Source organism: Rutidosis leptorrhynchoides, chromosome 5, assembly GCF_046630445.1.
Source record: "Rutidosis leptorrhynchoides isolate AG116_Rl617_1_P2 chromosome 5, CSIRO_AGI_Rlap_v1, whole genome shotgun sequence".
NCBI lineage: Eukaryota > Viridiplantae > Streptophyta > Magnoliopsida > Asterales > Asteraceae > Rutidosis > Rutidosis leptorrhynchoides.
In genome coordinates, this window is record NC_092337.1 from 391693151 (window position 1) to 391703569 (window position 10419).

The 10419-nt window shown below is 32.1% G+C and overlaps 1 protein-coding gene across 1 annotated transcript; it reads right to left on the reverse strand.

The window, feature by feature from the left end:
* Positions 1 to 1320: 1320 nt before the first annotated feature.
* LOC139849838 (uncharacterized) lies at positions 1321 to 6093 on the reverse strand. The gene is made up of 8 exons (XM_071839457.1): positions 5980 to 6093; positions 4914 to 5541; positions 4020 to 4646; positions 3808 to 3936; positions 3532 to 3660; positions 3321 to 3449; positions 1683 to 3217; positions 1321 to 1586 (listed from the first exon to the last, which is right to left on the reverse strand). The coding sequence occupies exons 1-8, from the start codon at positions 6091 to 6093 to the stop codon at positions 1518 to 1520; spliced, it is 3360 nt and encodes a 1119-aa protein (XP_071695558.1). The 3' UTR covers positions 1321 to 1517.
* Positions 6094 to 10419: the final 4326 nt, after the last annotated feature.

Below are 10419 nucleotides of genomic sequence, written 5' to 3' on the forward strand. Positions count from 1 at the left end.
TTTGATATCCAACAGATATTCATTAACTCGCTTAATCCAACGGATATGGATATAGACAAATGAATTGAAATTATATATATATATATATATATATATATATATATATATATGAATGGATAAAAATTAATTGGATATGGATATGGCGTCATCCAATCCATATTCGATCTATTGTAAACCTTAATTATGATTGTGATGGTTGTTTGTTTTTGATGGCTTTACCATTTTATATTGTACGTTTTTTTTAAGTTTTTAATAAAGTTCGTAGTTTTTTTGATAAAAAAGAAGAAATGAGTTTTTGAGAAACAACCTTCCACCTAACAAAATGCATTGTTTTTTATTACTAAAATTATTTAATTACCCTTAATTATAATTGAAAAAAAAAACTAATTTACATGCTAAATTTATTTGATGATATGATATTTATTTTAGTCATTTTATATATCAAGCATTGAATAAACAAACTGATTTTTCAAACTCTAAATAAAATAGATTATTTAATTATTACCATGTCAGATAATATAATTAAAATCAAAAACCATTTATTACAACACATTCTGCTACAGTTAATCAGTTTTAAATATTTAAAACACATAATTTATGTTTGAACACAAATCTAAACACCCCTAAATCTAATAAAAGAATAAATGTGAAGAATTGTTTTGACTAATTTTGACAGACTAAATGTGACTTTGACCAACTAAATTCGATTTTGACTCATTGATTAATTTTGATCTATTAACTACTTGATGTATGGAAATCTAGATCAACCTATTTCTAAAAAGGAGTAATCGGTGAGTTACCGGCATTACTTGGGAAGTTTTACAACAATGGCAACAATTGATGAACAAAAATCAGTTTAATAAATTTCATATTCTAAATTTAAATATTATATTATTATTATTATTAAATATTAATTATTATACCCATTTACATGAGATTGACTAGTAACTAGTGTGAATTGTTTTACCCATATGTTGTTTATCTTTTTATAAACAATGCACATATTTTAAAGGAATCCTGCCCATTTTTAGTGGATTCTTCCTTAAAAGCTTCAAAATGCATATTGATTCATTCTATGCAAAATTCCTATTCCCAAGTAAATTCTAAAATTGATTTCTGTATCTGCATTGTGCAAAATTCCTAAGCACATCTTTAATACTTTCTGAAGGCTTTAAAACTATTTTTCATTTTTCTGTCTAAACCATTGAACTAAAATTAAAAGTAGTTCAAAAAGTATAAACCAGGCTTGCAAGTTACAACTAAGCAAATACTATGATTATAACATTTAATTGGAAATCACCATGCAGCCCAATAGCTTCAAAAAAATAACAAGAATCAGAAAAACATTCAGTAACACAAGTATTTCTTTCCATTATGTTTTAAACTTTTAGAGCCAATGCGTTTCACATAAGATGCCATTAATTGAATAAGAATAAGAAAAAAAAATCATACTAAGAATATGATCATCAATCAAAATTTTGTGCTACTCTTTAAAGTTTGCAACAGTAGGTAAGCCCTCAATTATCTTCTCCAGCAGCCAACTGGTTGTCGGTCACAACTTGCAAAGCAGGTCTTGCTTCAGCCACCTGTCGTTAACAATGGCGTAACAAAGAATTAGACTACACAAAATCTGACCTCAACAGACTTGCATTTAATTATTGACTACATGAGAAGAAACTCACCTTATCATCTTTGTTATTTTTGATAGATAATGCTTTCAGCTTCTTCTTTAGCTGCCTCATACTGATGTCGTTTAGACTCATACGCTTCTCACCCAAATCTATCTCGTTGATGCCTTTATCCTCTTCGATGTTCTCATTGTTGCCTGAAATCTGAATCATTCCCTTTGTTGATGTCTCGCTTTTGATCAAACTTGTATCGTCATTTGCTTTATTTGAAACTTGATTTTCTTCTTCAGTAAACGAAAAATCAACATTATCACTTTTCTGCACAGTTTCTTGATTAAGTCGTTCAGAGTTAATATCAGGTTCTGTATATGTGATAGAAATTAGTTCAACCGATGCGCCCTCTTTAATCGACTGTTGTGCTTTCAGCTGTTTCTTTAGCTGCCTTAAACTAATTTCATTTTCACTAATAGGCTTCTCATGACCAGCTGTTTTCAGCGCACTTTTTTCGATTACAACACCCTGCAGGTTTCTGTCACTGTTGACAAAAATCGGAGACCCTGCCCTTATTGACAATGGATTATCACTCAAACCTTGGTTGTCAATAACATCATTTGCCTTGTTTGACAACTGGTTTTCTTCTGTGATAAACGAAAGATCGCTTACTGAGTCATGTGCTACCTCATCAGCATCAGCTATTTTTTGCTTAGTTTCTTGATTGAATTGTTCGTTATTAAGATCAAGTGTGCCATATGTGATGGGCGTTAAATCAGAAACAGTGTCCACAATTGGAGACTTATGTGCTTTCAGTATCTTTTTTAGCTGCCTCAAACTAGTGCCGTTTGAACTCGGAGTCTGAATGACATTAATGCTTTTGTCTTCTTCAACTAGAGCACCCTGCAGCTTACTTTCGCTGTTCTCTTTGTTGACTGAAATTGGAGTCATTACCATAGCTGATACCGGACTATTACTCAAAGTTCGGTTGTCAATAACATCGTTAACCTTGTTTGAAAATTCATTTTCTTCTGTAATAAACGAAATATCAGCTGCTGAATCATGTGTTACTTCATTAGAATCAGCTATTTTCTGCTCGGTTTCTTGATTGAGTTGTTCATGGTTGACATCAAATTCTCCATAAACGATATGCATTGTTTGGTTGTCATTAACCTCGTTACCCTTGTTTGAAAATTCATTTTCATCCGTTTTAAACGAAAAATCAGCTACCGGATCATGTGTTACTTCATCAGCATCAGTTGTTTTCTGCTCAGTTTCTTGGTTGAGTTGTTCACGGTTGACATCATGTTCTCCATAAGGGATATGCATTGTTTGGTTGTCATTAACCTCATTACCCTTGTTTGAAAATTCATTTTCTTCTGCACTAAACGATAAATCAGCTACCGAGTCATGTGTTACTTCATCAGCATCAGCTGTTTTCTGCTCAGTTTCGTGGTTGAATTGTTCATGGTTGGCATCATGTTCGATGTGCATTGTATCGACAACAGTGTCAACAGTTAGAGAATTTTGTGCTTCAACAGGAGCTTCAAAATCTATGCTTGACTCTTGCTTAATAGGATTCACAAGGACCAAATCATCTGTCAGGATAAGATAAAAAACACATTACAATCAAAAAAACTTCATTAAATATTTGAATATTTGTATCTTGACAATGATTGAACCACCAGATATTTAACCTACCTGTATTTGTGAAGTTATTCTCTTCTGTGCCCTTTACGATAATTTCTTTACCGGAATTGTAATCTGGATCATCCAACTTTGGGAACTCGGTGTTTAAGTAAACCGAGTTCTCGACAATATTTGTAGACTCTGAAGGGGGAAAAATGATATAATACAATTGTATTCAAATAATTAACCATATACTTGTTTGTATAAAATATGTAAAACTTACCGTTGAACTCTATCACTTCATTTTTCATCTCGAAAACAGCATTGGACATGTCTTCGAGTTTCAACATTGAAGAATCACTTGGCTTATCAGTATCAAACAAAATGGCCTCTGCATCGACACCATCAGATCCTGAATAAACAACAGCAACATCAGAAATTAAAAAAAAAAAAAAAAAAAAAACGAGTCAACATGTTTATAAGAAATATGATATAATGCAATTGCTACTAATCAAATGATATGACACATACTTGTTTGTATAAAATATGTAAAACTTACCGTTGAACTCTATCACTTCATTTTTCATTTCAAAAACAGCATTAGAGATGTCTTCAAGTTTCAACATTGAAGAATCACTTGAAATCTCAGTATCAAACAAAATGGCCTCTGCCTCGATGCCATCAGATTCTGAAGAAACAACATCAAGATTAGAACTTGAAAAAAAATTCAACATGCCTTAACCAAGCATTGCAAGTGTTTAACGTTTTCACCTGATAAAATACTTGTTTTATCACGCAACACGGCATTAGAGTGTTCTTCTACAACAAAAACAGCATTTTCCTCTGTCGCTGAAATATTTAACGCTTCATTTATTACAACTTTATCATCGTTCACCACCAATTTCTTGTCAGAATGTACTTGGCCACTTTTCTCGTCAGAGTGTACTTCTGGAGCCACATGAACTCTCTGTTCATCAGCTGAACCATTCAGTGCTTCATTGCAATCAATTTTCTCATCAACAAACATTATTATTTCTTCCGGTTCTGATTCTGAATTGCTTTTCTGGTCACTTTTCTCCTCAGAGCTATCTAACTTATTCAGAACAAGCGTCTCTCCAACATCACGGTTCTCTTCTAAATTGACATCTACATGTTGCTCAATGATTTTAACTAGTTGCACTTTCTCTACACTTTCAATTGCAGTGCCCATTTGCAGATCTTTCTCAGTCATCAAGTTTTGATCACTTTCATCAACAACAAGCACATCAAGTTTCTCAAGAGCATTGCAGATGTCCTCTACTTTTTCATTTGAAATACATACATCAAAGTTTCCAACACTTTCTTCTAGGTTCTCAGATGATACACTTGACTCATTAGATGTTTCTATAGAGCTGACACCTGTATAGTTTTACAATACATGGATTCAAATTAATTTGTATTGGTTTTAAATACCACGATTTTATAGATTTTACTGCACTTATGATAGAATTCCAATCAGTATCAAAGTGAGGTTAAAAGAACAAATCAAGCATCAATAAAGTAGGTCACCTTATTTAGTTCTGTCTAACCCACTAGATATTCACCAAGTATAACTTTTAAACACAATGGACAAAATCTATAAATTTTACAAATACATGAGCCTGTTAGTAGTGTACAAATGCATACCTGATTCCACACTTTTCTCTTGAACCGAATGGCTGAAATCCACTTCGGACGTCACACCTACTTCTTCCATAAACGAGCCAATCTTTACAGGCTGACTCCTCTCCCTCTCCAAGACACCAGGCTTAGCGTGTTTCTTTTCAGTCAACCTCGCTGACCTTCTTGTACTGTACACTCGCTGCACAGTAGTCTCCTTTTGCACAGTGTCTTGATGAGTTGAACTTGTATGTCCCTTCCTCCTGCTATATGTTATAACAGCTGCAGGAGTCTTTGGTATGCATTTCAACTCCTGACCCACCAAACACTCATTATTCACAGCTTCTTCACACTCGTTCAGCTGACCCAGCATATTCGGCCGAGAAGAAATTGTCGTGACCTTCTTCCTGGTGCTCGAAACTGACGGAGTTTTTAGAGTTTCATTAACCGCCCCACCCAATTGCCTCCTTGAAGTTGTCCTTCTCGCAGTTGCAAGCGAGGAATCAGCAGGCGTTTTCATTACCTTTAGTCGAGTCGATGTTCTACAGCTAGTGCGAGAAACCCTAGGTGACATAACCTCGACCTCTTCAGGCGATTCAACTGATGATCCAGTTTCAGACTGAGAAGGATTCAAAATATCTTCAATCCCTGCCACCTGATAATAATATATAATATACTAAAACCTTTCAGAGTTCAAACAACAAAAAAATGTACAAAATCAATGCTTATATACATGTAAACTATCACATAAAAGGTTTCAATTATGTCAGTATGCTAACTTATATAAAAACCATTACATTGATGTTGTTTTAAAACTGCAAAACAGAATGAAAAAGCAACCAAACAGATTGAAACCGAGTCGTCAATGTGAATGCGATAAGATGCAGGATTCAATTAGGTATTTGTTACAATTAAATTAAATTCAAAATTTCATAGTATCGGCCAGTATAACACACTAAAATGCAAAAATAGATTATAATGACTAAAACATAATCAGTACAAGTTTACATAATCCGATTGAGATTAGGTTAATTTGTTTATTATACATGAATAGAAATAAATGCTTTAAAATGGTTAAAATCAATAAACTTACGGTCTCGAGAGATTTAAGAGCATCAACCATGGCGATGTTGGTGATATTAGCTGGAATCTTATTGAGCTTGCATAGCGATTGAAGCTGTCTTCTGTTAAGGCTATCGAAATCCATGAGTTTTGGATTAGGGAAATGAGATTGAAATTAGGGTTTAAAACTGGAGAAGATGAATCGAATATGAGTGGAGAACTCAAGCTGTAATGAGGAGGCGGTGAGTATAGGTGTATTTATATATCAACTCTTGCGCGTATGATTTATACCGTTAGAGCGGGGATATTTGAAAATATTTTCTATTCCAAGTAATTAATTGATTTAAAAATTATTTATTACTAAATTTGTGATTTTATTTTATGGAAACATTTTTTTGTAGTAAATACGATAAATTGATCTTTGCATTTATGTTTTCCTTAATGAAAAAATGTTTACTTTTTAATGATTTGTGTCCTACTTCAAATATTCACAATTGACAATACTATTTTCAAATTTTTTCATTTCAAGAGTGCACTTTATATTTTAAGCAATACAAAAAGTTACAGTAAAAGATTTTTTTTTTGTTGGTGTGTAAATAAAGTTAATATGATGTTTTAAAATTTTGTGCAAATTCAAAATGAGCACTTATAACGTGACGAACGGAATAATATAGTTTCATTATGGTAGTTTAGTGGTTGGGAGACATGCAATATAAAGTGAATGTTATGGGTTCAATCTCGGCTCATCTCTCTTTAAACGTGTGTTACACGATTTTTCTCACATGTTAATCATGGGACCGGTTGGTGTGAGGCAGCTAGAGGCCGGTTTTACCCCTTTTCTAGCCTCGACTTCAACCTATACTTATACTAATTTTAAGTTTAAAGAGCTCGATTCGTATCAATCTTTGATATAAAGCAAAATTGCAAATTCTTTGTGGCTCCCTCCATCCCAAAGCTATTGTCTCACTACCATGACTATTGTCTCACAAAGCCGTGAAAGACCATCAAAAAACAACTCGGAGATGTGACCCCGACATAGCTTGAATGTCGTCGTTAGGGTCGGAGATAATAAATGGATACCGGATAAGTATACTTGAATCTCATGAGCTGTAACCAAAAGAAGACCCACACCATTACGAAACCGAATCTAGCAAATAGGTAGCACCCAGGAAGAAGAACATCAACACATGGTAGAGTGAAGTAGACGGGCCTCTAGAACAAATCAACGTTGAACAAGGAGGATAAGATAAGTGGGTCAAGATGTACCATCTTGAAACGAACCACCAACCTTTGAACAAAAACCACAACAATATCTCTTATGAGAACCAAACATCTTTGAACAAGCAACCAATACATCATGTGGAACTTACCACCACCATTTGAACCAAAACCCACCCTAACAACGTCACTTGTGAATGGATCACGGAAGATAGCCCTGGGTGAACTAGGATCACAAACCGGCAGCAAGTGACCCCAACTAAAAACCTTGCATCCACAAAATGACAAAATCAGAAGGAGAGAGTCACCTTGCCCTGAATAAAGACTTGACATAAAAACCAATCTCCCTAAGCACCTAAGCTAATACCGATTTAAACCATAACACAAGCACAACTTCAGTGTTATTTATTTTTTAAGATTTTTTAGCTGAAGGTATGTAAATCATGTATGTAAAGAAGATGTGACATGAAGATCTGCGCATTGACCATTGAAAATTAAATATCTCTATGTATGCTAAATATAATTAAAACTCTTGACTTATTGTAATCTTCATTTTTATTAATAAAAATAAAATTATTTGTTTAAAAATAATAAGAAAATTTTGAATAATAAACACATTATTATAATTAACTCATAAATAATATCAAGAAAAGTATTTTATACAACTTTTATACTAAAATATGTAGACATTTAACAAAATTATTATAATTTAAGTTTCATAAGCTTTTAACATACATATGATTCATACCAAACTAATCATTAAAGATTCATAAAAATTTGAAATTTTATAATATACATACACGTACATATGATAATAACATATTTAGTACATGACAACTATAACAATAACACATGTATTATAATAATAATAATAATAATAATAATAATAATAATAATAATAATAATAATAATAATAATAATTATTATTATTATTATTATTATTATTGTTATTATTATTATTATTATTATTATTATTATTATTATTATTAGTATTAGTAATAGTAATAGTAAAGTAATAAACCATATATATAAGAAAAATTTAGGTTTATCTGTTTTTTTTTTCCTACAACACTTAGAAGCATATTTTGATGTTGTGAGCAAAAATAAGATATCATTTAATTTTGTATCTTAAAAAAGTAAAAATGTATGCTCATCCGCAGACATAGGACATGATAAGTTGTTGTGAGTAAATAACAAACAACACCTTCCAAAGATCTTACTTTACTCGGAGAAAAAAATCTTAAAACCAGCAAGAACACGAGGTAACGACACGTGATGGAAAAAACCGACGGATCTCACCAAAAAACGAGATTCAAAAAAATAGAGGAAGAAAAACCAGAGTAGAATGAGAAAAGTGGATACCCTAATCAAACCACCACGGAACTCATAGTAACACGTGAATCAAAACTGACGGTGGTAATCAGAGACGACGACCGAAAAATAAAAAAACCACCAAATGGATGGGGAAGGGGAGAGATGAACATAAAGGAAAGGAAAAAATAAGGGTTTCAAAGGGAAGTTTTCCTACCACCCTTGAGAAGATGGTGATCAGAGATGAATAGAAGTTAAGTGGTCAATTTTTGTGGTGCATTTGTCAATTCAAAAGAAAAGTTAAGTGGTCAGTTTTTCTGGTGCATTTGTCAGTTACATATTTGATTATTTTTTGCAGGAAAAACAAAGAACTTAGATAATGTATGAAGCTTTCAATAATTACCGGAACAGAAAAAACATATGAATATCACACGGCAAACCAAGAAACCAAAAGGAATAATTACATAATTACATATATTTGATATCGATATACAAAAATATTTTAATTTCATTAAATACAAAGCATAATGGTCTCTATATTGTATATATATATATTTATATATTTATAATATGACATTCTCTAAAGTTGTCATTAAAGTGTTTAAAAATTTTGTACGTAGCAATTATATTATATTGGTTTTTAAATAACTGTTATTGAAAATTTACAAGTATTCTAAGTGTTAAGATAGCCCTTAACTTTTTTTTCCTTGATAAAAAACGAAAACTATATATAACATATTTTTCTCAATAAAAGAAAAAAATACAAGGAATAACGACAAGTGAAAACCCAACAAGGCTTGAGAGCAGTAAACCAAACCTAACCAACCTAACCGAACATAAGCTAAACTCGAGCCAAGCCACACACCAAAATACACACAAACAAGACCATCTAAAGAAACGTAAAAAGGCAAAATTAACGAACCCCTAAACAAGATGACAAAACTCCCCTAACCGGTAACGTCATCCTATATCATAACAATAGGAACCTCATCACTTTTGTTGTTGTTGACAACACCGATGCCCGTACAAGCTTTGAAAGAAAAAGTCGAGCCATTTTCGATTCCGTCCTCGATAGGTGTACCACGTAAGTTAGTCCTTAATTATTGTTGGATTTTGGAAAAATCCTTGGCGTTTGGTTCGTGGGATTTTGTGGGATTTGCATTTCAAATTCCATGAAATCCCATGGTTTGTTGGAGTAATTTGCATTTCAAATCTCATGAAATTTCATAAAAGAAGGATTTCAAAATCCATGAAATTCCATAGATGAAGGATTTCAAAATCCTTTGTGTTGGTGAAGGATTTCTAAATCCTATGTTTCAGTTTTCTGTTTTGTGTTTTAGCTTTCAATATTGCATTTTAAATTTCAGTTTTCAATTTTTATTTTCGCATTTCAGTTTTGAGATTCACGTTTCATCATTTAGTTTCTGGTTTCATCTTTAAAACTCGAATTTCAGTTTTTAGTATTGCATTTCATGTTTTAGTTTTTAGTTTTGAGTTTCAGTTTTTAGATTTGCGTTTCAGTTTTAAATTACACATTTCGCGTTTCAGTTTTTAGTTTCGTGTTTCGTGTTTTAGTTTCTAATTTTGTGTTTCAGTTTTGGGTTTAGCGTATCAGCATTTAAATTTGGGTTTAAATTTGTCATTTCGCGTAAACATAAAAAAAACCCAAATATAGAACGTAAATGTAATATTAATATTAATCAAAACTTCTTTTGATCGGATGCGTATCTTGTGATTTCAAATTCTCCTATCAAACAGATGATAGGATTTCAGATCCATGGATTTTAAATCTTTTAGGATTTTAAATCCTCGTACCAAACGCCACCTTATATCAATTACATACTCTAATTAAGTAATTTTTTAAAAAAATTTAAAAATTAAATTAAATAATTTTTGATTAAAAATTAGAACAGAGTAAAAAAAACATCGAATTCGACAATTC

Excerpts from the sequence above, each read along its gene's own strand:
- LOC139849838 (XM_071839457.1), bottom strand. The coding sequence starts at position 6,093 with ATGGATTTCGATAGCCTTAACAGAAGACAGCTTCAATCGCTATGCAAG. Across the intron at positions 3,450-3,531 it reads TGAAGTGATAGAGTTCAACG|AGTCTACAAATATTGTCGAG; the intron begins GTAAGTTTTACA and ends TTCCCCCTTCAG. Across the intron at positions 3,218-3,320 it reads GAATAACTTCACAAATACAG|ATGATTTGGTCCTTGTGAAT; the intron begins GTAGGTTAAATA and ends TTATCCTGACAG.